Source organism: Daucus carota, chromosome 5 (genome assembly GCF_001625215.2).
Source record: "Daucus carota subsp. sativus chromosome 5, DH1 v3.0, whole genome shotgun sequence".
Lineage (NCBI taxonomy): Eukaryota > Viridiplantae > Streptophyta > Magnoliopsida > Apiales > Apiaceae > Daucus > Daucus carota.
In genome coordinates, this window is record NC_030385.2 from 9037512 (window position 1) to 9065318 (window position 27807).

General features: G+C 35.6%; 5 protein-coding genes across 23 annotated transcripts; 4 read left to right on the forward strand and 1 right to left on the reverse strand.

The window, feature by feature from the left end:
* Nucleotides 1-455: 455 nt before the first annotated feature.
* On the forward strand, nt 456-2501 carry LOC108220066 (protein LEAD-SENSITIVE 1). Its single transcript, XM_017393712.2, has 3 exons — nt 456-621; nt 723-796; nt 1563-2501. The coding sequence occupies exons 1-3, from the start codon at nt 602-604 to the stop codon at nt 2258-2260; spliced, it is 792 nt and encodes a 263-aa protein (XP_017249201.1). The 5' UTR covers nt 456-601; the 3' UTR covers nt 2261-2501.
* Nucleotides 2502-8085: 5584 nt separating this feature from the next.
* LOC108222272 (NDR1/HIN1-like protein 1) lies at nt 8086-8952 on the forward strand. Its single transcript, XM_017396192.2, has one exon. The coding sequence runs from the start codon at nt 8172-8174 to the stop codon at nt 8799-8801; it is 630 nt and encodes a 209-aa protein (XP_017251681.1). The 5' UTR covers nt 8086-8171; the 3' UTR covers nt 8802-8952.
* Nucleotides 8953-11682: 2730 nt separating this feature from the next.
* Nucleotides 11683-17995, forward strand: LOC108221926 (uncharacterized). Of its 19 annotated transcripts, none has more exons than XR_010291730.1 (11): nt 11693-12036; nt 12476-12623; nt 12730-12801; nt 13245-13343; nt 13429-13527; nt 14836-15277; nt 15455-15670; nt 16184-16278; nt 16608-16930; nt 17207-17269; nt 17484-17995. XR_010291730.1 is itself a non-coding variant. In XM_064092780.1 (8 exons), exons 3-8 carry the CDS (start codon nt 12738-12740, stop codon nt 17504-17506), a joined length of 399 nt encoding a protein of 132 aa, XP_063948850.1. In that variant the 5' UTR covers nt 11683-12036; nt 12476-12623; nt 12730-12737; the 3' UTR covers nt 17507-17995. The 19 variants fall into 19 exon arrangements, 4 of the variants coding, with proteins under 4 accessions (XP_063948850.1, XP_063948852.1, XP_063948851.1 ...); XR_010291729.1 differs by having other exon boundaries at nt 14836-15274; XR_010291726.1 differs by having other exon boundaries at nt 14836-14877; nt 15062-15670.
* Nucleotides 17996-20706: 2711 nt separating this feature from the next.
* On the forward strand, nt 20707-21099 carry LOC108221291 (NDR1/HIN1-like protein 3). The gene has a single exon (XM_017395179.2). The coding sequence runs from the start codon at nt 20707-20709 to the stop codon at nt 21097-21099; it is 393 nt and encodes a 130-aa protein (XP_017250668.2).
* Nucleotides 21100-24349: 3250 nt separating this feature from the next.
* On the reverse strand, nt 24350-27585 carry LOC108224024 (2-Cys peroxiredoxin BAS1, chloroplastic). Its single transcript, XM_017398544.2, has 7 exons — nt 27259-27585; nt 27013-27087; nt 26294-26375; nt 26127-26206; nt 24948-25073; nt 24748-24861; nt 24350-24615 (listed from the first exon to the last, which is right to left on the reverse strand). The coding sequence occupies exons 1-7, from the start codon at nt 27451-27453 to the stop codon at nt 24499-24501; spliced, it is 789 nt and encodes a 262-aa protein (XP_017254033.1). The 5' UTR covers nt 27454-27585; the 3' UTR covers nt 24350-24498.
* Nucleotides 27586-27807: the final 222 nt, after the last annotated feature.

Sequence of the window (27807 nt, forward strand, 5' to 3'; positions counted from 1 at the left end):
GCCCCCACTACCCCGTCCTCCCTCGATCCTGTATACGATAAAATAATAAATATTATAAATATCCTTGCATGACACGGATTATACTGTAAGTTTATTAAACTATTAATATATAAATAATATATTTTTAAAATATAGTTTCTTATTACCGCGATTAACTGTGCTTATTCATGTACGGTGTGAAACAACACGAAAGCCTCTCGTCTCAAGAAGCGGCCTCTCAAGTCCGAAGAAGACCAAGGCATGAAGCAGCCCAGAAAAAAACACATTCTACGGGATCAAGATTAATGGATCAGTTAATTACAAGACCGGACTTTGAATAAAAAAAACAGACAAACAAAACGGGCCTCTCTGTTAGTAATGGAGGTGTATGGGGAGAAAGAGTAGGATATTATTGAAAAAGGCCCCACAAAGTCGACCATAGATAATAAACGCGCAATAGACACGCACGTGAGTTACTTAGCCAGGAAGAGAAACACGTAGCAATTAATAGGACACGAACAGCTTTAACAAGATTAACATCAGAAAGCTTGCTTAAATTATCATCGTCATCCCTGGAGACACATTGACCAAGACAAACAAATAAACTCTGGAACACACTGAAATGGGATTGCTCTCAAACAGGTAACAACCTCGAATATTACTAGTACTACTTTCGAATTATTGTTTTTTAAGTTGTCCAACTTGGTTTTTTGATTCTTGATTTTTGAATGTCATGGCATCAGAATCGACAGGGACAGCCTTAAACCAGGCGATCACATCTACTCATGGCGTTCTGCTTATATTTATGCCCATCACGGTACGCTTACATATACGTTTATCACGTTAGTTGTTGTGCTTTAATGCTCTGTGTTAGTTAACTTAGTTTGCTACTATTAGTACTATATGACTTGATATAGTATGGTCAAGTGTTTTTGATGGACTATGGAATCTCTTTAACATGGTGGGAGCTTGGGTTGACAACTGATAATAAGATATATTAGGATGCCGTGCCTAATTTAGCCTAAAACATGGTCTTCTTGGAATGAAATATATTCCAAACTTTTCAAATGCTTAGAATTAAGGTGAGGAGATATGCAGCCCAACAACTGAGATACATGAATTGTGGAATTGAATAATATTGTCTGGAAAAGGATAGAAATGCACACTATTTTAGCTCTAGGCCCATCCTGATCATGTAGCAGCTGGATAGTTATAGGAATTTGAGATTTTTCGGGTGAAGAAAGGAAGCAAGATTTTTGCTTAGTTAATTAGGGAAATGGTCAGAGCAGGATATTCCTGGATCCCCAGCCCGAACTGCGGAATTGTCACATCTTAATTTTTTTTTAAGAACTAAACAATTCGGAGGTTTGAGTATATTTGAGGTCGATGTGTATCTCATTTTCCAGAACTCTACTTCATATCAGGCATGTTTTGTCTAATTCAAAATATAGTTTGGTTTGGTTTGTCTTTTCTTTTTTCGTAATGGGAGATCTTTTCCAGGGACCATGGTTCCAATTTAGTTGTGTTTTATCATAAAAATCCTCCAAGATATCTATATTATCTTATCATTTCATATTCATCAGGCATCTTTGTTGGGAAAGATAAAGTTATTCATTTCACAAGACATGGTCAAGAAGTGGGCACTGGAACTGTATTAGACCTCCTTTTGGCAAGTTCAGGACCACCCCGCTCTAACGTTCCCTGTGATTCCTGTACCCCGCCACAAGAAGGCCATGGTGTTGTCTCTTCATGTCTAGATTGTTTTCTTAGAGGAGGCATCTTATACCGCTTTGAGTATGCAGTAAGCCCTGCTCTCTTTCTTGCAAAAGCACGTGGTGGGACTTGTACTCTTGCTGTCTCTGATGAAGCAGAAGCTGTAGTGGATCGGGCGAACTGCTTGCTTAGCAATGGCTTTGGGTGCTACAACTTATTCAAGAACAACTGTGAAGACTTTGCTATATATTGCAAGACTGGGTTGCTTATTCTGAACCAGAGCACAATGGGACAGAGCGGGCAAGCAGTATCCATAATCGGGGGACCCCTTGCAGCAGTTATAGCAACACCGCTGACCCTTGTCACTACAAACGTGTATGGAATGGCTGCCACTGCAATAGGAGTGTACTGTGTCAGCCGATATGCTGCTGATATAGGAATGAGGAATGACGTGGTGAAGGTTTCAGCCAAGGATCTGACTGAAAGACTAGCTATAGGTGCACTCCAGGTTATTGAACCAAGTCTCTTAGCTTTGCCTTCTCCAGTTACGTTTCTCTTGCCTGGCTAAGATTTATAAGACATGACTTATTAATGTTATGTATGGTTGTGTTATGTGAGTCTAGTTTTAATGATAATGAAACAGAGCTTGTATTTTATTTTTCAAACTCCGACAGAAGAGAGTCGGTGTGAGAGGCATTAGCTTCTGCACAATGCTCAATGTTGGTGTGTTTTCATGCCAAGCATTGTTATTTGTATCTCTGTCTTGAATGCTCAATGTTATAATTTGTTCTAGGTTTTATAGAGTTAAATGACTTCATCATAATCAACCAGTTTAGCCAAGGTCTGGAAAGCACCGTTTTGAACTGGGCTCTTAGTAGACCTTTGCCATTCCATTAGTTTTGTGTTTTTCATTTAAGTTCTCTATCATTTTGTGCTTTTAATTCAACTTCTCGCTCATTTTTGTGCTTTTCTTTTAAATGTGATTTTCTTTTTGTTCATAAAATTCATAAAGCCGGACTTTGTCATATGTTTAGTGATTATTAGCTTGATAATCATAAATCCTAGAGAACCCAAATCATTCCAAGAATAAATCCTATAGAAAATGCTATAGACCTCAAAATTGCCTAAATTTTAGTTATAATTTTGGATTGACATTAATAATAGACATAGTCACATAGACATAGACATAATCAGCCTTTTGTTTGTTTTGAAAAAGAATTTGGGACTAAATTTGAATAGCCGCACTACTCTTAAAGGAAAATGTTACAAATATCAAAAATTACCCTTCAATTATCATTCCAACTCTTACTTTGATAATCTTTGATTGGTTCACTCAAATTAATAATAATGAAACATATATATATATATATATATATATATATATATATATATATATAAATCATAGTACCATTAAAGTGAATTATTTATTTGTTACGCCATTTTGAAAAAATTGAGACCAGAAATAAGTAGCATTAGACCTAAATATACTCTCTATTATCCTTTACAACAAGGTAGTGTTTTCAATCAAATATGTCCCCTTGATCAAACACTTCATTTTCTTTCTTGCAATTTCTTAAAAGAGGAAATAAAATCTTGCCATGTAAGTGTCAACTTCTTTATACTACATAATACGAACACTAAACGCACGATCACCAATAACTCGATCTTTCAATCAACACAGTTGTTAAAGGCTGATCAAAACATAAAATCCTCTCCACAATGATGTCAAATGATGAACCGTGCAGCCACCACGACAAAAAATTAAAGAACCGACATTTCGTTATTGCGGGCTTGGTGATTCTCGTCATAATCGGCATCACATGTCTCAGCGTATGGCTCGGCCTCCACCCCGAAAAACCCCGTTTCGAAATCCCGGACGCAACCATACACAACTTGACTCTCAACTCCTCCCCGGACCTCCTGTCCTCCGTTTTCCAAATCACCATAAAATCTCGAAACCCGAACGCGAGGCTAGCCTTTTACTACGACAATCTCAACGTCTTCGCCACCTACCGTGACCAACAAATCAGTCTCTATACTTCCATACCGCCTACTTATCAGGGCCACGAGGAGTCGAACATATGGTCGCCTTTGTTGATGGGAATTAATGTGCCGATATCTCCGTGGAATGTTTATGCGCTTGCTCAAGACCAGGCTGGTGGAACCATCCCGCTTGTGATAAGGATCATGGGGGAGTTTAGATGGAGATTGGTTAGCACGGCCATTAAATCACGGGCTACTCATTTGCATGTTAGTTGTCCGGCTTATATTCCTTGTAGTAGAAGTGGAATTCAGGGGGGGACTTCGATCAAGGTTCCGCTTTTGGTCGACTGCGAGGTCAGTTGATGACTCGACTCTAACGTAGATTCGGATTTTGAGGTTTTGAAACTTTTAGCCCTGGTTTCATATATTATATGATGAGAGTAAATTGAAGTTATGTAGTATTTGATGATGCCGACATATACTCTCCCTGTCCGTCCCTTTTTAGTTGTCACGGTCAAATTGATCAAAATTTGCCTCAAATTTATTAATAATTTATCAAGTGAAAAAAAAATATCACCGGAAATAACTTTTTATCTATTTTACGGATGTAATTTTTAATTTTTTAAATTAATGAAAGAGTGACTTATAATCTTTGATCAAAACTTACTAAATTTAACCAACAAAAATAAAAATGTGACAACTATATAAAAAAGACGGAGGAAGTATAAGCTTTTCTCTATATTAAGCTATTGCCCCGATACTATGGGGCTGTTTAAGTATATTTAAAATAACTGCTTCTTAAAAGTGAAGCAGAAGTTGAAAGTTAGTTAAGACTTATACACCCTCAGTCCCACAATACATGCCTCTTTTGGAAAAATTATGTATATTAAGAAAGCATTAATTAAATAACATTTTCTCACTAGTACCCCCAATAAATGAATGAATGTAAACTCTTATTCAACCCTCATTAATTGTCATACAACTTTCAAGAAGGGTAATGTTGAAATATTGCCGATATATTGGCATTGGAAACTAAAAGTAGACAAGTATTACTCCCTCCGTCCCATTTTAATTGCTTTTGACTTTTTTACACGTATTTTAAGATGTTAAAAAAATCACAGCTAAAATTGTATTTTAAGAGACTTGTATCGTGGGACGGAGGGAGTAATTAAGTGATTAAAGTGTTTGAGAAATAAGTAGAAATAATGAAATAACTTTTATAACTATTTCTCGACTTTTTACATAATATTTACAAATAAGTGCTTCTAATATAACTCCGAATACGGAGCTAAAAAGCTCCACCCAAACACCGAGTATATTATTGTGTTTGAATGTTAATGTTGCTGGTATCTCACAAGCTATGCTACTTTCCTGTTCTTTTCTAATTGATTCATGTTGAAGGAAAATTAAAGACAGTGTTGTCATCTTTCTTTGTTGTTATCGTGGAAAGGAAAGTAGTAATAATCCAAAATATTTCTCAAAAATTTCTCAAATTTCATATATCATTTTTTATTGGATATCGAGTTATTAAATGCATATTGATCGCCCTTGCGATTATATTAGTCTCATTAATATAATTATCCAAGTTAACACATCATTTATTTTAAAATATTTTTGGAAAAATAATTTGGGATACCTAGCATTGCCCCACAAAACTTCTTTTTTTAGCTTTTTTTCCTTTTTAACACAAGTTAAAAAAAAATAACTAGGAATTTTTCCCAATTATGCATTGTTCCGCGCGCGTGCTTAAATTTATTCCTGTTAATTAATTTAATTATATTTCTAACTAAAAACATACGTGTGAAAAAATTACATTTTATTTTTTAAAATTGAAATAATATTTCATACTTTCTCCATCTTACCTATTTATTTCTCACATAAATTAGTGGAAAAAAAGAAGAAAAGAGTAAACTGTAAAGTAAAAAAAGTACCCAGAGTCAAATTAATAAATTTGAATATGTACATAAAAGTACTAGATGCGAGTAATTTTTACATTTTATTATTAAAAAAATTTAAAATATAAAGAACCAAGTAGAAATGTCTAAGAAAGTCATCATTAAAAAAAAGATAAAACCTACCGTTAGAAATGGTCGATTGCCCATATATGGTTGGTTTTGGATCTAAAACTTACCAAGAAGAACAGTTTGGTTTTAGCATGGTCGGTTTAGGCACATGGGTCGTGTTTAAGATATAAAATCGACCACAATTGTGGTCGGTTTTAAGTGATACAAAAATCTTGCATAACTCGGCCCAATGCCAGCTCGTGCTACCTGGAAGCAAGTGTCACATGTGGACATGTAACTGTTCTTGTCGAGTAATTTGAGAGTATCGTTCGCAGGGAAGGACTAATATCCATACCAATTTCAAGTCTTTTATCTCTTGTAATTCAGAAGTGTGGAGAAGAATTTGGTGGATTTTTATCTATCAACTAATTAATATAATAAATAAATAAATATAATAAATACGAGAGAAAACAACCCAAGAATTAGAGTTCTTCAATGGCTATCATAAATGTCTAATTTGTGTCTCTTGTTTGCTAAAAACAATCCTTCTGATATTTATAAAATCCTCTCCCGAGGTAAATTATAATTCCTACAATTATCCCCTAGAAGCCACTCTCATGGTCAATCAAAGTACAATTATAAACTATTAAGAACCAAGGATTTTAAGTCTCACAATTCTCATATCAATCTCTCGATCTAATACTCAACTGTGTCCATCATATCATGTACTAGACTTATAACTCTTCTCCCGATTCGTTATAAGTCCTATGAATTCAATTACAGGTTCGCGACTCCTATAACTGTGTTAAGCGCTCAATGACAGATTAACAAATCAAGAGAAAACCCAATCCAACTAAGCAAACATAATAAGTCAAAGTATACTACCTAACTTTTGGATCAAAGGATTAGCTACTCATGATATGATGAAACAAATATATATTTATACCACAAACCATGAGAGTAAGAATTTAAGTACGAAGAATACAACTTGACGAAAGTGCTTGAAGTCCGGATGAATCTCTTCACTCCTTCTTCCAATCTCTCCCACAAGTGTTTCTCTCACTTTCCTCTCTAGCAAGGCTATCTGTATACTATTTTATATGATACAAGTTAGTTGTTTCTAATCTCTATCAAAACCCTAATATATATAAGAGTTTTCTTAATTTACAAGAAAATAGAATAATATTCTAAGGCCAGTTGGATTCTAATGCTGAAATTCGTAGGCTGACTTTCAGGCCTGATTCTGGGCTGATCCAGTTGGATTTTGACTGCTGGACCACTTGGGACTTGTAGAAAATTCCGATATCTTCGCGTGAGCTGTTGAATCGCCCAATTCTGACGTCTAGAACTCAAGTTATGGCGCAAACAAAATTTGTTGTGCAGGTAGCCCGTAAAATCCGAATTCTCATCTAATTAAGCCCAATTAAGCTTAATTTAATCCAACTTTAGGAATATTTATTTTTATGCCATTAAACACTTAAAATTAATTAATAATAGCCCGATTATTTACAAAATACTAAAATTATGGGAATAAAATCATATAAAAGTATATATAAATATATGCTCTATCAATAACCTACCGTAGTTGTGGTCGGTTATAATGTATGATGAGAAAAAAATCAAATTTTCAGGGAAAATCTAAAATTGACCACAAATGTGGTCGGTTTTAAATAGTTGATCAGGTTTATTTCAAAGGAAGTTTTGGTCAATTAAAAGTGATCACATGTAACCAACCGAATCGTATGGTCGGGTTTTTATCAGGCCTTGAAATGATAGGGAAAACCGACTCATATAGTTGTGGTCGGTTATTAAATTCTGATTATGTTTATCCTGGAAATAACTTGAGTTGTGATTGGTTATCGGATTCTCAGTAGGTTATGAGTATGGTTTATCGATTTTTTAATTTTTATTCTTTTTAGAAAAAGGCTATTTCTTTTAGTTAACAGCTACCAACAACGAACCAATTTTTAAGTACTACAAAACTAACCAAACAAATTGACTAAAACCGTGCAAGATGAATAAAAAATAACCATAACATCAAAATCAAAAACAGAGCACATAACTAATCTTTTTATTTCCATCTTCCTAAATACATTTAATTTTGTATTGTCGTGATGGAACTGGTTTTATATCGCAAAACTTAAAACAAATTAAACCATTAATTCGCAAATCATCTCATAAAAACCAGCCCCATCAATCCCTCAAAACATCATAAAATATACTCAGAAAGCTATGCCTGACACAAACTAGATAGACGCCGGTGTTCGGAGTATAATGAGTTGTCATCTGATTATTCATCTTTGGTACGTTATGTATGAACAATAATAACATAATAAATTAAAATTCAACACGTATTACTCTGGGAAAATTTTGGAAGTTTTAAGGCTCAATATTAAAGTAGTGTATTTCATTATTTAAGACACACATCTACTCCGGGGCATTCCTCCCCTTTCTTGACATCTCCTCCCCAAACAAACAACCTGCAGTCTCACAATGTCTACAAAACAATGCAGCCACCACCAAAACAAAGGCCACAAACTCCTCAAGCGCGTCTTCTACACGCTCCTCGCCATCCTCGCCATCCTCCTCCTCACTTTCCTCATCACCTGGGCCATCCTCAAACCCAAAAAGCCCACCTTCGTCCTCCAAGACGCCACCATCTACGCCTTCAACGTCACCCCCGTCCCCAATCTCCTCACCTCCAATTTCCAAGTCACTCTCACTTGCCGAAACCCCAACTCCCGAATCGGAATTTTCTACGATAAGCTCGACATCTTCGCCACTTACAGGAGCCAGCAAATCACTTACTATACAACCATTCTCCCCACCTACCAGGGCCACAAAGACACCAACGTCTGGTCTCCGTTCATTTACGGGACCAGCGTCCCCGTCGCGCCCACCAACGGGCCTGCATTGAGCCAGGATCAGGCGAACGGGGACATCTCGTTGGTGATCAAGATCAATGGGAAGGTTAAATGGAAAGTGGGATCATTCACCTCGGGTCATTACAGTATTCATGTTACGTGTCCAGCGAATATACATTTTGGAAATGGTTATAGTGGATTTGGTGTGGGTACTGGGGTTAAGTACCAGCTCTCTACCAAGTGCAGAGTTAGTGTCTGAATTTATCAATCCCCATCATTTTAATCCACGGCGTCAACTGTTTTATCGTTACCAACTTTGAATTTTACTGGTATACATTGCTGGATTGTAAATTTGCAGAATTATGAAAATCGTTATATCATTTGTATATTATTACTCCTTATAGTCGTTTGACTTCTTACACGTAACTTTAATTTTAGGTGCTTTGATTTTATAAAAAAATTAATATTTTTGTAATTCTTTTCTGAATAAAAATATTATAAGATAAATATTTTTATTCAGAAAATAAATTTTAAAATACAGATTTTAGATATATGATAAAATTTTCTAAATTATGTGTAAAAAATCAAGTAATTTGTATAATGAACCGGCGAGAGTACCATTGTTAAGAAGTTTTAATATTTTTTTCCGATCACTTTCAAAAAGATAAAATATTTTTTTTGGATCAATAGACTAGTCAAACAAGGGTGTGCATGTGGTGGAGCTTTGGGTCTCATTTACTCAATGTTAAATTTGCTTACTTCTCGTATACCCTACATGCATAAATCAAATCTGGCACTTCTGTTTTATTTGAAATGTAAACAACCACCTTAAATTATGGCTTTTCATTTTAATAAAATAATAGTAATTGCAAAACCAAGAACTAGGGAAGCAACCAAGAACCGTAAGGGATCTGAGAATCACGACTCAGTGAGCTGTTTTTTCTTTCTTGGTGATGATTGTTTGTTAAGAATTATGTAATGAGCCGTCGGTGGGAGCTATAGAAAACAAAATAAATAAGAATTCCATGTGGAAATGAAGACATCAGCTAATACAGATGTATGAGATGTAATTACAAATCAGAAAAGTTTGAATTATTGGGAGTTTTGGATTTAAGGTTTGTTTCCGGGGGAGGGTGAGTATAATTTATCTTTTCTCAATCATTGATATATGTATATATAATTGGTGGTCCTTTGTCATGGACTCGTAGCATGGTCACAGTTTATAATTTATACTCCCTCCGTCTCACCAGGTTGTTTACAGTTTCCTTTTTTGGACGTCCCACCCAATTCTTTACATTACAAAACTTTCCCAAAATAGTTAATGGGTCCTACCACTTTATCACTTTTTCTTTCTTTTCACACCACTTTTACTCCACTATCTCTCTTTTATATATTAAAAATCGATGGGTCCCACCACTTCACCCACTTTTCTTCCTCTTTTTCACTACTTTATACATATTTCTTAACCTCCGTGCCCAAACCCAATGTAAACAAATGGGTGGGACGGAGGGAGTACTTTGGTTACTAGCGACTGACCAGTAATAGCAGCAGCAAGTAGAAAGTGGACTTTTAGTGTTATCTTATTGTAGAGGTATCGTGGTCCGCTTAAGACCATGTTATTTTGTGCCCAACTTAGATCGGGACATGACTGCAGTCTAGGGAGCATAAAATATCGGATACGAGATTATCGAATTTCTTTGGGAATCCGATTTAAAATTGAAATATAATTTGCTTTTAAGATCTCCCAATTTTACGGGATGAGCCGGAGTAGAACTAGGATAAAATTGAATATCTAAATATGACCCTAATTTCTGTTTTAACAAAAAGTAATTTTGTATATGAAATCGGTTTGATTTACCATAATTTTCAAAGATATATTTAGCGGTCGTTTTTTAAAATCTGCAGTACTAGTAAATTAGCTTTCTTCAGGTTTAGTTCTTAGCTCAGGTCTCAGTATGTTCAAGTTTCGGGGTGTAATTCGAGCCGAGCGAGTCGAGTTTCGAGTCAGACGTAATTCGAGGCGAAGTTAATCGAGCCGAGCCAGCTCATTTAACTAATCGAGCCTAAATCTCTGCACGGACTCGACTCGCTTAATTTCACGAGTTGAGTTGAGCCGGCTCGTTTAGCTAAACGAGACGATTTTAGCGAGTCGGGCGAGCCGGCTCGTTTAATTTTACACTTAATCGAGCCCAAACCTCTACCCGAACTCAGCTCGTTTAATTTCACGAACCAACTCGAGCCAGCTCGTTTAATTAAACGAGTCAGAACCTTTGCCCGAGCTCAGCTCGTTTAAAATGAGCCGAGTTGAGCCTAATTAAACGAGTTCGAGCCGGGCGAGCTCGCGAGCCGCCCGACTCGAATTACAGTTCTGTTTAAGTGGAAATGTTTGTGTTTTTCCTATATTTTGTCTGGCTTTGTTTAGGATCTTTGTGTACTTTTTCCTTATTAATGCTATTTCGATTGAGGAAAAACATAATTTAAACTGACTTCAAACTTATTACATAGCTGGTTAAAGAGGGGACTTGTATTCTATTGGTCATAAGTTCGACTCCCGAAAAGAGCGATATTTGTGATTATGCCTCCTGGACTAGAGCCTGTCGCTTAAGTGCGGTTTACCTTGGTTCACGTGGTTTGCAGGCTATTACGTGAGCTCGTGGATTTACCCGGTGCGCATCCAAAGGGTAGCGGCTGCGGATTCCTACGTTAAAATAAAAAAGAAAAGAAAACTTACTACATAAACATATAATTATCAGTTTAAAATCGAAAATGACTTAAAATATGGATTTTAAGCCAGACAAACAAGTTCTTGATGACTATAAATTTGGACCTGTATTTGCATAATCTTATGTTTTCACTTTTTTGTCGGTTCAGGGCAAAGAGTGAATGGCTATAGGTCGTTGTGTCACTCAATCATTTTAACCTTACAAATTTACGCGACAATATTTTGTAATTGAGCATTTATCTCAATTTATGTATTCTTGATATTTCCGGTTATCTTATTTATAACGAAAAATAGCATATCTACTCTACTTATATATATTATAGCAGAACAGGTACATGCCAACCCGAACTCCTGAGCAAATAAATTACCTAATTCCTAAGCAAATTATTAAGCATATACTTATGAGAAGCCTATCCGAGCCTCAATTCCAAATCTAACTCTTGAGCAAATACAGTACTCGAAACCATATTTTCAGTTCGAACCTAAGTTTCAGTCGAATTGCAAATATTTGCTCCAAACAATCTTCCGCTCAATCCTCGTCGCCAACAAATTCACCGACGCGGGAGATCTATAAACTACCGCACCACCATAGTTGACAATCTAGGCTTCAAATTGGCATGAACTTAACGCCGATTATATTTTATACACACAAATAATACACAAGGGGGAGTGATCTGTGTTTCAAGTATGGGAGTGAAATATGCATTTCAGTTGATTCTTATGCTCGCTTTGCTTTTCAATGTCGCTCTCTGCAAAACGATCAAGCGTGATGGTAATTTCTGTTTCTCTCGATTCGATCTGCTACTCATTTGCTCTCTTTACTTTACACTGCCTGCTTATATTTAAATTATCATCATTACTTTTCCCCGGACTGTGTAATTTGTGCTGCTTTGTAATACGAATCGCGTGTTTCTTATTTATAGGCTTAAATTAGGTTTTGCTTTTTTTTTTTTTAAATTATTAATACTAGGTTTAATTCTGTGTTTGCAGCTTCTATAGAATTAGTGCTATTTGACTTTTTTCGTAGTTATACGAGTTTAGTTTGCTATAAATTTTGCTTGATCTGTTTGTAATTGAGCACTACTGGGAGTTGTGCATCATTTGGTATTCGTTTTTGATAGTTAATACATCGCGTGTATATCATAATAGGTGAGTATGGTTTTATTAGTTTTTTTTGTGCTTTGTTTAATTCGTGCATTTTGTGAATGCAGTGAAAGCTCTTAATGAAATTAAAGCATCTCTTGGGTGGAGGGTGGTGTATTCCTGGGTCGGAGATGATCCTTGTGGGGATGGGGGTTTACCTCCTTGGTCTGGTGTCACTTGTACTACTCAGGGTGATTACAGAGTAGTTACTGCATTGTGAGTGCAATTTTTTACTTTTAATGCTGAATGGAAGCCCATGGATATGTGTTTCTCTATGCGATGAACATGAAGAGATTTTGATATTGAGTTTGTTCAATTTTAGGGAAGTTTATGCAGTCTCTATTGTTGGGCCTTTTCCTACTGCAGTCACCAATTTGTTGGATCTTACAAGGCTGTAAGTTCCCCACATTTTTCCCATTTTCCTTCGGTCTTTGCTGACTTCTTTCCATATATTCTCTATTGTTTATGAAAAGGGTTTTGCTATATTACTATATTCTGTTTTTGACGCATGGGAAAACGTACCACTCACGGCAAAAGCCAATTGATACTTGTATTGCCACTAATATAAAAAGAATCAACACTCGTATATAGTGTAATGGAGGATTATCATCTTCCAGCTCTTGTAAGTTTGGGTTATGAATTTAATTTTTATGGTTTCGGTTGACAATTTGAAAACCCGATTTAATTGGGTTGGGTCGTTAAATTTCTTTAACCCGCCCAACCCGAACCGTGTGCACCCCTAGCTTCTGGCAAAATATTATTCAAAATTGTTAGCAATCTCTTTTTTTAATTCCTTCTATGAAACTTGCTGGGATCTGCATAACAACAAGTTGACAGGACCAATTCCACCTCAAATTGGGCGGTTGATTTCAAAACAGAATAACAAGTTCTTAGCTTTCGCTTTATTCTTGAGTTCAAGGGTTTATACTATACGAGGTAGTCTCTGGTGCTTGTATTAGCACCTAAAATATCAATCCTATCGGATTCTGTTTTTATAGAAAATCCCAATGATGATCTCTAGGTCTGCGATTGGCGTGTATCAAAACTCTTGAGCCGGTGCTTTGGTTAGGGAGGAAGAGTATTGTCGGTCTGATAATTTTGATCACTATTTCCAATTCAGGTTTGTAAGTTTCTACTTTACCTAATTGATGGATTGTATTAATATTGTGCCAAATCAGTTATATCAAGGTCATGGATAACATGTTCAATTTTGGCAGCCTTTTTTAAGTTTTTAGAGACAAACAAGTATTGGTACATTTATAAAGTAATTTTGTTAATTTGTAATTAAATAGTTGAGTTCATCGTGTCCTCAATCTTGATGGTCTGTCGGCTACTAAATGATCTCATACAATAGGAAATAGTATGCATGTGAAATCAGTATACATGGTCTCTCGTGAAATAGAGTAATGGACGCCTACAAAGAAAATACTCGGTTCCGGTCCTGTGGACCATTGTATATATAATTTAAGTTTATTGTTAATGCTTGAGAATGAGATAACGGAAGCTGTGGTAATATTCAGGAATTATAAACTCTCGGAAATAAAAATATGGATATCTTGATGGTGAAGAAGCTGTGCAATGAGGGAAAGTCGAACCGGTCATCACTCTGTATGATATAGTTTTAGAATAAAGTATAAACACATCCCAAAAAACAGGGCTCACGGGTTTTTGATGTTGTGCCTTATTGACACCGTATCTTCTTCGGCAACAAATAACCACTCTGTAGCAGTGGAGATCTAAATGGCTACATACCTAGAATTTTACTAAGTTTCTTTTCTATAAAAAAGTACAGGTTTTCGATATTCTTTTGCTTGATTTGAAAAGATCTCATTTAAGGTTAATCATGATCGTAGTGTGAATTGATAGAGAAGAACCGTAAAATCTTTGTATCGCACAGATTAATGAATGCCTATTTTAAAATTTAGGTCTTTATCACTTAATTCACAAGAATCAAGGAGCATGATTTGGCTTAATGTTTTCTCTATAAATTGCATGATGTCGACAAATAATTTGTTAATCACAGTTTGTCATATTAAAAATAAATAAATTATAATTGGTGAAAACTTTGCTAGATATTATATATTACAAAGTAGCAGACTTTGTGTCTTATTATGCAATATTTGTGTGCTTAAACTCCAGCTATGTGCAATTTAGTGGGCAGATCTTTCACTATATATAATTAGATAACTAAATAATTGGCATGAGTGTTTCCCCTTGGTGTTTTTTTGACTTGCTTTTAGCACTTTGAAAGTTAAGTAGTTAGTTGAAGTGTATATAATACAGGCCAGGAAGTGTGGCTTTCTGGCCCCTCTCGTTTGTCACCCTTTATTTGTTATAATAAATGCCATATAAATTGTATTTGTGTTTCAATATAACTTATTTCATAAATGATATAATATATGCAATTGTTGATTTTTTTTATTGATAGGTAACATTGATCAAGGACTCACCGACCTTGCAAATAAATCAGGTGAGCCACTTCTTTAAACTCCATATCACATGATACGATATAAAGTAGTATAGGAATGAGTTCTTACATATCATGTAATATCACACCATCGTATTTTTTATGGTGATTCGCAACCAATGGATCATTGTTATTTGGTTCACACATGCAATTGCGAGGTCTAGAAGCTAAAATGTCATTTGCTTAGGATTATGGATTCTGGAGGTTAGGGATCAAGAATGTATTGGAATTCGCAGAGGACTTTTAGTGGAAGCAGTGATTTGTTTGCGGACCCGTTGACTCTGTCGGGAAATCCGGAAATGCAAGAGGTCAGAGGAGAATGGAGGCGATGATCCGAATAAGTTTAGTCTGGGTCTTTTAGATGTGCACGCTTTTGATACTGAGCTTATTCATTCCTGAGGTGGTTTGTGTTTTTCGCAGTCACATGCTTGCTGCACTTGGCTTTGTAGATGTTATTTTATCATGATTGTCGATTAGAGTCTAGGTCATTATTTCGAATTAAATTTCAGGATGTGGTAGGTAGGTTACAAGTTATGTCCGTTTAATGTAAGTCTAAGTGCGGTAGTGTATTGCTATGCAGGAAACAACACAGTGTGTAGTTCATATTTTTATCGCTGCACTAGCTCCCTCTTATGGTGTCTATTAATTGACATATGAATTTGTTCGAGACCATCTTCATCCCGGATGCTTAAAAAGTGGCCAAGAAACCTGCAAAACAATGCTTATGGCAGGAGGTCTTGCTGAGTGGCAAGCTGGATATGCTGCTACCCTCTAGATGTTCAAACCTGGCTTCACGGTCAGTCTCCATCTCTCCACTAATGTAAAGGTTGAAAAGATCTAATCCATCTCCAAGGAAAAGTTAATTTTGACCTTAAAATTCTGAACTAAAATTTAAAGAGTTCTTTGTCCAGAAAATAAATGTTAGCATTAGCTAAAAAGAGTTGGAAAAAGAGGTATATTCGGCTATAATTATTGAGCAGTACCAAACAGGCGGACAGGGATGTGAACTACTTTAAGTAACAGACCCATTAGCACCCTTCTTAGTATGTCTACTTCCTCGGTGATATAATAAAAAAATTGGTTGAATTTTAGACCACCTTTATATTCAACGCCAAGAATCTCGTAGATTCTACACACTCAAGTGCTGTGCATATTAAATTAGGCGTGCTTGCTTACTTTGTTATGTGAGATAGAATCACAGAGATAGTGTTGTAGCTTATAAGTTCAAGGTAGCTGCATTCAGTGCAAGATATGAAGTATCATTACTACTGCTTCTGAGAATTATTACTAAAAACGGACAATATTGCAGGACTATTTAGTTACATTCCACCTGGAAAATGGATAGAGTCGGAGATCAACAGCAAATGGAATTGTTTAAAGAACGAACATGGCCTGAGTTTAAGGGTATGCGACAAAATGTTACCGGAAATTAGTTCTTACATTACTGTAATTATTTAAGAGTACTGGATCCAACATATCACATTAATAGAACAATAGTTTAGTATAAATGGCATTCTAATTCACCCTGTTATTGTTTTTATCAAACATTTTCTCAGGATAAAACATTTTAAAATGGGGATCTTTAAAAGTTTCTTGTCTTTGAAACAATGTTCTGCTGTATTTTACTAATTTCTTCATATTCTATTAGTATTGGTGACCTAATCTAAGATATTTATAATATTGCAAGTTCCTGGTTAACATTGTATGAAAGGCATATTTGATTCTGCTTGCAGTTGGCCATTTATTTCATGTTGTCTTAAACTTCAATCGATTTGTGGGGAAAATCAACATACATTTTCGTGAGCCATTGACCTTCAAGTTGAAGTTAAATAGGGTTATGGGTTATCCCACTCAACTATTGTACACAACTAATGAAATGAAGAATGTCATAGAGTTAGCCAACAAGGTGTTGGTGTGGTGGTAGAGCTCTTGTACCCCCTTGCCGGAGGTCGGGAGTTCGATTCCCCACGTGTGCGTGTGTAATCAATTAGCAAAAAAAAAAAAGAATGTCATAGAGTTGGATTTGTGCACTCTGAACAAGGCAATGACTGTCAAGGTATGAGAAAACACTTTTTTGATGAGCATTTAGGCCTTTCTTTTGCTAATTAGTTGTCCTAATATGTACGGTGTGCACTTATGTTCTTTCTTTGTGATGTCTTTTACAAGTTGGCTTGGAATCCTCCAAAAAAAGTTTGCAAATAAGTTGTGCAAAATATAGTCACATGGGGTTTAGTTTTTCAGATATAATGCATGAGCCTGAGAAGTGCTTTGTTTTCCGAAAGATACAGATACACATTAGTCTTTATTTGGCCTATAATTTTTACGTGGGCAGGTACCTCATTTTACATCAAAGAATTTTTATCAATCTACTCAAGCAGTTGCAATTCAAGATCAGGTACTTTTTTGTGTGAATACAAGATTTTCTGAGGACAGGAAATTAAATTATATTATATATTCTTTTGTGGTGTGGTGACAGTGGACACAAAAATTAAAATGTCCAGTCAGGATTTATTTTACACCTATTACTCATCTTGTCTATCAATTTCCCATATATTACTTTTGGTTATTTAGTGCACTTTACACTAATTGTTATTAGAATTTTTTCCCAGCTTATTTGAACCTACTAAGGTGATTTGTGCCTCTATGTGGCAATGGTTTTGTCATAGCTAGCTTTGAAAAGAATCGAGGAGAGTTGTTGCTGAGGGGAAAAAGTCATTTGTTTTAACTTAGTCAATTCTTACGCGGCTTAAACCTCACACAAGAGCTTCAATCAGTTTGGTATATGGAGGTGATATTAGACCCAATGGAGGCTTCGTAGGGCCGGTACTAGCAGTCAGGCGAAAGGCTCTTGGCAGTCGGGGAGAAGGTCGATGATGCTTTCAAGGTGCCTGCCAAAACTTTCGGGAATTTAATGGAAGCAAGGAAAGTGAATACCATGGTCTCTACCCTTGGCTGTAGCTCAAAGACCGAGCTGCTAAAAAAGATGAAACTTAAACTTTGTAATCCACATGTTTTTTGTAAAAACAAGGCATGTGTACAATGGTCTCCTTCAACTGCAGGCCTCAACCTATATTACATCTTATACTGCATTTTTACATATAATTTTACATGGTTAGAGTATTATGGTGCTGCGTGCTTTGCATGGATTACAAAAAATGACAGCTTCTTTAAAATGTATTTATGCATTTAATTATTTTACAACATAGATACGGTTAAGCAAAAGATTTTAAGCGATTTTTTTATTTTTAAAAATTGAAATCTAGAAATACCCGTGCCTTGCACGGGCTATTATGCTAGTTTCTAATTTAATTTTGCATCACATAGAATTATCAACAAATACTATATATAAGCATAAATATAGTTTTTGGATTTTTAAAATTTTCAATATACCGTAATTTTGGAAAATGGACTATTGATAACTTATTGGGACAAATCGTGAATTATTAAGTAATTCGTTTAGTTGAGTCACATAGTTTAAATTTGGGTGTAGTTTAAAACTGGGCCTCACAGCTCATCTTTTGTAATTCTGTTATGATTTTCAATCGCACAATACATTTGCATTTGAGGAACGAATATAAGCGATTGTTAAATGGGCACATCAATCAACCATTCCAATTAGAGCTGTTTAACGAACCGAGCTGTTCGCGAACAAGCTCGAGCTCGGCTCGTTAAGAGCTCGTTCGGCTCGGCTCGTTAAGTTAACGAGCTCGAGCTCGAACACAAAAAATTGTTCGTTAAGAAAACGAGCTCGAGCCGAGCTTTTAGTATGTTCGGCTCGAGCTCGGCTCAAGCTCGTTCGGCTCGAGCTCGGCTCGTTAAAGCTCGATAAAAAGCAATATTTTCATAATAATTTCGTAATATATATATGTTATTGAACGCCGAATTCAACATATAATATATCAAATCGATCATGAGAATATCAACTATAATATGGTACCATCAAAACATACTAAAAATTTTATTTAGCTTGCTATTTTAAGAGTAATGTAGCGGTTTGGTCTTATTTTTCTCTGGCTCGGCTCGGCTCGGCTCGACTCGACTCGGCTCGTATTTGTTCGTGAACAAGCTCGTGTTCGGCTCGTTAGTTATCGAGCTCGAGCTCGAACACACTTTTTTGTTCGATAAGAAAGCTCGGCTCGGCTCGGTTCGATAGAAAAAAATTTAAAGCTCGGCTCGACTCGGTCAAAACTCGACTCGGTTCGGTTCGTGAACAGCCCTAATTCCAATTACTATTTCTTTACAAACTAATTGAAAATAAAAGCGTTCTGGTTACTCTTTCTTTAGATTTATACTGCTAGGCGCTAGCCAATGCCACATAAGAATTTTTCGTTACGGGATTAAAGTATTTTAAAAAATTATAAGTATAGATTATATTCAATTGATCAAATATATAAAAATAAAGGATAAAAAGCTGAAATGAAGATCATTTATAAAATCTGAAATAGTAATAAAATTCTTGAATATTCATCTTTTGAGATATATAAATATGTGATGACCGAGAAATATATATAAATATCTTTTGAGATATATAAATATATCAATTATAGATCTATCATCTATGTATATTATATAGATATTGTATTAGTTAATATCTATTATATCGGGTCTTAGTCTATACGAGGTTTTGAAATATTAGAAAAAAAATACTAACCTTTCTCTTAAAATAAAAGAATACTAACCTCTTTCTTGAAAGATTAATATCAGATTGTGTTTGAAAATATATATTTTATTGAATTTGAAATGACATAATATTATGTGTCATTTTAAAATCTCAATTTTATATAATCAGAATTTAATGACGCGTGTGGGAAATGAAGTGTGAAAAAAAATGGCCGGTACACATAATTCAAGCGGAATGATATGATAGGATATATATTTAATCAATCTGACTGTCAAAAAATTTATGTTAAAAAAATGCTTTGAAAATATGTTTTTTAACATAAATTTTTTTGGCAGTCAGATTAATTAAATATATATAATATTATCTTTAGAATTCTATTGGAATATTATATAAGTATCCTAGCAAAGATTTGAGAAACTAATAAGATCTATTGATATTAAATAGTATTCACTTTTCATGAGAATCCTAATTTATTTACCTGTCAATATTCAATCAATATCCAAATATGAGATAAGAAATGAATTACTATTCGCATCCATATTTATAATTAAATGTGAGAAAATTGAGATTTTACGAGTCGAATCCGAATGTCAAGCTTATCATATTAACTGACCAATTATTCTACATTTAGTATTTTAACAAATTTTTTATTAAAGAAAATTTGTTTTCCTGAAAGATCCTACATAAATTTTGTGGTTTTACAGCCCATACCTGTCAGACAGATACTCAAAGCAATTTTGATTCGGTATTTATCTTGATTCATATTCCTTTATCTATTTTTTATCCCAAGATAAGACAAACGGCACAATTTATTCATTTAGTACAAATAAGTATTATGATATATATATATACTGATCCAATCCTTGCATCCAAATTCTACTTTATAACTAGTCACATTGCATTCATAAGCACACAGATCATTTCCAATGAAAGCAGCACTGCCACAAGCAGCCCCTGAGAGGGCCTTCCATAGTCCAGGCTACAACAACAGCACTGATTCTTGCAGCTTCTTCAACTGCTGTTTCTGCTGCATTTTCAGCCTCATCTTTCAAATCCTCTGCGCCCTCGTCGTCGTTGTTGGCCTTGCTGTCCTGATCTTCTGGCTCCTTTTTCGACCAAATCCAGTCACCTTCCATGTCAATGATGCCTCTCTCACTCGCTTCGATAGGCCATTCACAAATGACACACTCTACTACCACCTTGCATTGAACATGACAATTCGAAACTCTAACAGACGTATTGGAATTTACTATGATCAGATTGAGGTACAGGCCTTGTATGCAGGGCAGATATTCGGTACGACTAGTGTTCCTGGATTTTATCTTGGACATAAAGAGACTGAGTATTTGAATCCGGTTTTTGATGGACAGAGTTTAGTGGTGTTACAAGGGGAAGACTGGTCGAAATTTGATATGGAGAGGCAGCTGGAGAATTTTTCGATTAATATTAAGCTATATCTTGAAGTTAGATTAAAGATGTTGTTATTTACGACTCCCAAGTATAAGCCTGGAATTGATTGCGATTTGAAGGTTCCTTTGGATTCTAAGGGGGGAGTTTCTGGCTATTTCGAGAGTCAGAGGTGCGATTTTGTTTGGAAGCGGTGAGTTTTGCCCTGTAGTGGGAGATTTGTATGACCTGCAATGGGGTTTCGCAGGACAGCCTGCTTAGATATTATGAATCTCATTGTTGGACATTGAATTATTTGTTTAATAAATTCGGAATTAAATATTTGTTTCAAGACTCAACCAAATAGATGATACCATAATTGATATCACAAACAAATACAATTTTAACATGTAACACTCCGTGAATCAAATCACCGTGAATCAAATCACCCTCAATAGATCGTGTTTCAACAAAATTGACTATGATTTTTTAATATGATTCAATAAATAATATTTCACTATTATAAAATAGTGGGAGAGTATACATTTGCATAAAATGAAGAAGTCGTATATATTTTAAGCAGGGGATGATGTGACATATATTGAACTAATCTTATATATCTTAAATTATACCAACTTTTGTGTTAGTGAATTAACATTTTGAAAATTACTAAATATCATGACAATATAATGTGGGTGTTTGTGTACGACTTAAAAGTCCAGCTTCCGAGTTTATAAGTTAGAAGCACTTATTTGTACCGTTTGTGTAAAAAGTCAAGAATCACTTATAAAAAGCTAGGAATGCTAGCTTTTGTTTCAGGACTTCTACTTATTTCCTAAACACTTTAATCACTTATAAGTCTTAATTTGCTTCTAACTTCTACTCCACTTTTTTATTTTAAGCAAAAAGCACTTATTTTAAGCCCACTCAAACGGCCCAAAGATAGCATCACTAGCTATCATAACAATATTATACAGCAGACACATATATTGATGAGTTGCTACATTCACTTGAACGTTATGTTTTAAATTTCCTTCGTTATAAATGGTTGTAAACGAATATATTAGAGTCTAAGTTTTGGGTCGAGCCAAACTCAATTATTTTATTGATTTTTTTGTTCGAATCTGAGTTCTGAGCTAGTTATTTATGAACCAAGTCCAGTCGATATCGAGTCAAGTCAAAACTAAGTAGGTCGATCAATTTAACTCTTTCCTAATATCAATCTTTGATTTTATCTAAATAGTACACACTTAAAACATAACTAAATTATAAAGTTGAGAATGAAAAAAAGTAAAAAATGAACTCAGAGCTATCACTTGACTGAGCTGTTCTGATTCTTACATTAAGTCCTGGTATAACTGGTTACTAATTTTTTATGTTCTCTCTTACCGAGTCCTTTAAAAAGCCGAACATGAGTTCGAGCAGAAAACAAGTTGAGTCACATCGGACAGGTAAAAAGCTCAGTTCGACTCGTTAAGTTTAAAAAGCTGAACCTGACTTGAGTTTGTTAACGAGCCGAGCCGAGCCGAGTTTTTACATAATTAAGTCGAATCAACAGCAACTCAATTCGTTAACAGCCCTAGTTATAAAGCAGTTCTCTCACGAGTTCCCTGGGCTGTCGTTTGAACTTTCGATCTTGTGGGAGAGAGTTTTACTTTGCGGGGAAGCAGGTCTGCCCCGTGTTCCCTCGTTGATGCTTGAACTTCAGATCTATTATTGTGGGGAAGTATCTGTAAGAATGTAAGCAAGATGTGTTCCAACTTTGCTACACCATGTTACAAGGCTTTGTGGTATAACAGAAAATTTACATTTTATATTAGAAGCCTGAAGTTAATAATGAATGAAGACTGCCTTTAACTGCATTTTTTGTCTCAATCCACAAGTACCGGATCCTTAAAATTAGTCAGAATAATCAACACTGTACAGACAAATATAAAATGAGAACTTGAAAAAACACAGTACTTTGCACAAATTGTAGTTGAAAAGATATAAAAAAAACCGTCAAGAACTAAGCTACCATTAGGTATCGAAAACTTAACTCCTGCATTTTCAACACTGCACAAATCTCCAACAGCATCAGTGTAAGCTAGCTGTGACCGGAGTGTGACGGAGAAGCGAAGGGACTGAAATAGGAAGGTGAGGCACAAGGTGTTGAAAAGTTATCATCGTTCTCGTCATCAATTGTCAATACCAGCTCTGATAATGTCGCGGTTCCTTCAAAGCCGTTGCTTAGATATTTCCTTTCACATATGCTGGTAGCAGAAGAAACCGACTTCTGGGATTCCAGGTCTTCCTTCCCCTCCTCTTCCTCCTCCCTGATGGTAAACAAAAGCCTCGACATATCTCTTAACTTGAGCGCATCGACAGAATCATCCTGTACCTCGTATGCCTCATCTGAACCGCCAGTGATTGGCTCAACCCTGGACTGAGTTTTCGAGCAACAGAATATTGTGCCTCCATGATCATGATCAGAGGCAGTAAGTGACAAGTCTTGCTGATGTGAAACTCTGCGTCGCCATACTACAAAGAGAATCTCAGCTAAAAGAGCCAACAGCGAGACTAGGAACACCGCTATTAGAGCTTTCGCGAGCATACTTGGTTCAGTCATCCTCTACTTAAGTTTAAGAGTCACTAGAGCCGTGTTACATCGAAGGGGAAATAGAGTATAGAGGTGTAGACTGTAGTTGATAGAGAAGAGACTTGAATGAGACGGTGAGATGTTTGGATGGTAGGTAGCATATAAATGACATACTAGAGAGGTGAGTTAATTACAAGTTTGCTGGTAGAATTTGTACTACTAACGGATACATTTCTTGGGAATCTGGGGAAAAGAAGAGTGAGTATACCAGTGAATTAACTACGTGGGTCTGACTACATCTTTAATGATACTAGTATAGACTAATGGAGCAGGTGAAAAACTTTACTACTATTATTTTTCATAGATGCAGGGTCCATAACTCATAAGTTCAGATCATATAGTACTAACTTTAGACAAAAGCTATTTAGGTCTGTTTTATTCAACTTGTCTTTACTCTTTAGTATGATAAGCTTTGAAACGTTCTCTGTAAACTTAACTCAGCAATTCATGCTTTGTCATCCATGCCGCACACTAGTTTGGTGATGGTCAATAGAATACCTCAAGAACGAATTTCTACTGCACAATCCATTTTTTCTGAAATTGAAGTCATATATAACCTCTGAGTTATATTTATTCAATTTCTCCGTTCAAGCATTAAATCTCAGGTGTAGTACAGTCTAGCTTCCCCGTAATGTTATTCATTAGAGCTTAACTGATAAATCAGGAGTTGCTGCTCTGGCTCCGCGAGAGTCTAGACCCTCTTAATGAGTAATGTGGTTGCATCTAACCAATAGTTGCCTAATGAATCAATAGGACTCTTATGATTATGAACAACTAAAAAGCAACAACAAATGCTGTTAATGAGTGCATATTTAAGTTGTCAAAAAAAATTGAGAGTAAAAAATCTTAAGCTCGGAATTTTATTGGAACAACTTTTTAAGGAGCTCAAAAAGTAGGTCACGATATAAGCTACATGGGAACGTAACGCTCCACAACCTCTATAAACATTGTCATATACCAGCAAAAAGAAGTATTGCCTTTATATTGCTGCAAAGAACTCCTTGCTGAGTTTAGGGTCTGGCTTCATGGTCTTCTCCCCAGGTTTCCATCCAGCTGGGCATACTTCATCAGGGTTCTCTTGGACAAATTGCAATGCCTGAAATGGCAATCATAATACATCTTATTTAAGATTCAGATGTTACTACTAATTTGTGAGGATGATATGTTGAGGGATTAACTCTAAAACTTCAATTCATAATCTCTTTGTCAGCTTATTTTAAAAATTTACCTGGAGAGTTCTCAATGTCTCATCAACACTTCGCCCAATAGCAAGATTGTTAATTGTTGAGTGCTGAATGACGCCTTCCTTGTCAATAATGAAAAGTCCTCTTAAGGCAACTCCCTGCAACAAGGAGACATAAGCCTTGGTTTGTCAAAATATTTGACCAAGGTGTTACAGTATACCCAAGTATAAAACAAGAGGTATACCTGATCCGGAATCAACACCCCAAACTTTTTAGAAATGGATTTGGTAACATCAGAAACCAATGGATAGTTCAGATCTCCCAGTCCGCCAGATTTTCTATCAGTTTGGACCCATGCAAGGTGGGAGAACTACAGAATATATAGCAACTTTTAATTATTTGAAATTTATAAATATATCAAAAGTTATTAAGCACATAAACAATATATAATACTAAAGACTTGGACTATGGGGTATGAAGCACAAAAAAACTGAAAGTGTAACCACCTAAATCCCTAAACAATTATACACCCTCACCCACATATATTTACCGGAAAATATAATAACCTGATATGCAACTAAAAATGATGATCACATCAATATTTGGAACAGCACATCGCATACCATATGTGATAGATTATTTAAAATATTACTTTGCCCAACTATACTTAAGATCTCAGACAAATGAATCGAATTAAATAAGCTATTCAGCCAGATATTAAAGCAACAAGTCAACTTCTTGTACGGTTTTACATTTTCACAATAATATCCCCAAGATAATTAAGAGAAGCTTAAGACCAGGGGCGGATCCAGGATTTTCACTTCACCCGGGCTAAAAATAACTCCAGGCCAATATGCTTTAAATTTTGTTGCATAAAATTTTAAACATACATTATGTGTACACTTTTTTTTTCTACTGATATATATAATAACATATTATGAACAATCACCGATATAAATGCTACAAGATTTCATTCTAGTTAACAAAATAATTAATAAAAAATTATATTTAAATTTTATACTCAAGTAAATTGTATTTTAAGTTAATTTTGTTCACGTGCTAAAGGTTCAAAGTTTTCTTGTTTTGCAAATGTGCCCAGTGTTTTGTTGTATAATAAAAAGGATTATCAAATTTACTGGATTATAAAACAAAAGATTTGGACTTGTGGCTTATACGTGTGCAAATATTGGCCCAAATGTTATGAAAAGTCCAAATTGTTAAGGGCTTTCCTCAAATATAAACAGGGCTAACGTCATCAGAGCAAACATCATTAATGGTAAAAAAACTTGTTTTCAGAATTACACCCGGGCTTCAGCCCACCCGAGTCCAGCTGCAGCTCCGCCCCTGCTTAAGACCAGTTGTAGCCATAGAACAGCGGAGCCGAAAAAAATTAAGTATATAAGGTGAAAACGGAAACACGCACCACACTGTCTACGGAAACACCCAAGATCTCGGTGTTGATCTTGTCAAACTCAGCATGACGGTCACTGAATGCAGTAATCTCTGCAGAGTAAACAACAAGAACATGAGGATTATTACAAATACAACTATTTCTCAGTATTTATTTTGTGAATGACAATTTAAAGTTACCTGTTGGACAAACAAAGGTAAAGTCCAAGGGATAGAAAAAGAGAATTACATATTTCTTTCCAATGTAATCAGACAGTTTGACCTGAAAGCACAAGCTCATAATTTCAGTAAATGTGTTAATTCATCCAAGTTCAACAGAAAACTTCATAACGTTCAAATATTGAATAGAACAAAGGAGGTGGAAAACGTTGCATGAAGTCTTAATTACATATCTATTTTGTGGCCTAGATGTTGCATCTCAAAAGTAGTCAAACTCGGATCTAATCAACTAAACATTACTTGCTAATTAATGCAAATAAATCCATAAAGAAAAAGGAAAAGGAATTTCCTACATTTATACCCTCTAAACAAATAAACACTTGGGCTATGTTTGATTGCAAGTACTATAATGCTGTCACTGTATATGATTTGAACTCCCGTATCGCAGCCAATCACTTCTAAATATCTCTCGAACAAGTCTAAAGTACTTCTTAGTTCATTTTTAGTGATCACAACTACCGCCCACTATTTCATAAATTAGTCTCACGGAAATGAATCATATTACCAGTGCAGAGGACAATAGAGTCCTTTTAAATCAGATTGTATACGATTAAACTCAGAAAATTAAAATTCCGCAAAACAACTGTAGCCTTTAATTAACCAAACGAGTCATAATTCAAAGTTGAATAAAACCAAAAGAGCAACTAAAGCAAGAGAAATGAAACGCAGCAACTACCCACATTGATAAATTCTTGATCAAACACGGCTTCCGCTTCGAAATCTGGAGCAACATTTCCAACCAAGGGAAGTTCACTCTGGACAAACATAACAAACTGAAATTAGCAAACTGCAAACATAAGCGACTGAATACTACATAAAATTCAGTCAAAATTTGGTCAATTTGACCCGAAAAAAGTCAAATTAGAAACGGGGGTAGTATTTATTTATCGCGCTTTAACTGTAAATGAATTGACGGATATACTTACCGCCTTGACGACAAAGCTACGGCGGGACAAGGAAGGAGCTGAGGAAACGGAAAGGGGGTGAAATGATGTGTTCAGGCGAGTAAAGGAGGTGTGAGAAAAGGGGGTTAGTTTAGTTTTGGGGGAAATGTTGACAAGGGCTTTAGGGTTTGAACCAGCAGAGACGATTGCAGCAGCTGCTATGCAAGAGGAGGCCATGGGATGAGTGTGGGAGTCAAAGGTTGAGATGGAGATTTAGGAGGCTAATGTTTTTGGGTGAATTGCCTGCGTCTCTCAAGTCTCACCCACCCAATCCCTTTATTTCTCCGCATAAATTATTCACACCCGAGACGTGCGAATTTTATAGCATATTCGACCATGTTAATTAAAATCGGTTTTTCTATGGTGTGCCCATGGGCACATGCTAAGCGCGGAAATTTTTGTATTTAAATCATTTTGATTGACTCCTACTTCTTAATAATGGTGGACCCCCTGCAAATACACCAACCACACCAATCAAAATGATCTAATTGTAAAAATTTCCGCGCTTAGCATGGCCCATGGGCACACACT

What these genes read in the sequence shown, in the direction of transcription:
- LOC108220066 (XM_017393712.2), top strand. Translation starts at nt 602, where the DNA reads ATGGGATTGCTCTCAAACAG. An exon ending in ATGGGATTGCTCTCAAACAG is followed by an intron (nt 622 to 722) that starts GTAACAACCTCG and finishes TCATGGCATCAG; the next exon opens with AATCGACAGGGACAGCCTTA. An exon ending in TTATATTTATGCCCATCACG is followed by an intron (nt 797 to 1,562) that starts GTACGCTTACAT and finishes CATATTCATCAG; the next exon opens with GCATCTTTGTTGGGAAAGAT.
- LOC108222272 (XM_017396192.2), top strand. Translation starts at nt 8,172, where the DNA reads ATGTCTACAAAACAATGCAGCCACCACCAAAACAAAGGCCACAAACTC.
- LOC108221926 (XM_064092780.1), top strand. Translation starts at nt 12,738, where the DNA reads ATGCAGTCTCTATTGTTGGGCCTTTTCCTACTGCAGTCACCAATTTGT. An exon ending in TTGTTGGATCTTACAAGGCT is followed by an intron (nt 12,802 to 13,428) that starts GTAAGTTCCCCA and finishes GATGATCTCTAG; the next exon opens with GTCTGCGATTGGCGTGTATC. An exon ending in CAGTTGCAATTCAAGATCAG is followed by an intron (nt 17,270 to 17,470) that starts GTACTTTTTTGT and finishes AATTGTTATTAG; the next exon opens with AATTTTTTCCCAGCTTATTT.
- LOC108221291 (XM_017395179.2), top strand. Translation starts at nt 20,707, where the DNA reads ATGACAATTCGAAACTCTAACAGACGTATTGGAATTTACTATGATCAG.
- LOC108224024 (XM_017398544.2), bottom strand. Translation starts at nt 27,453, where the DNA reads ATGGCCTCCTCTTGCATAGCAGCTGCTGCAATCGTCTCTGCTGGTTCA. An exon ending in GTAGCTTTGTCGTCAAGGCG is followed by an intron (nt 27,088 to 27,258) that starts GTAAGTATATCC and finishes ATGTTTGTCCAG; the next exon opens with AGTGAACTTCCCTTGGTTGG. An exon ending in GTGTTTCCGTAGACAGTGTG is followed by an intron (nt 25,074 to 26,126) that starts GTGCGTGTTTCC and finishes TATATTCTGTAG; the next exon opens with TTCTCCCACCTTGCATGGGT.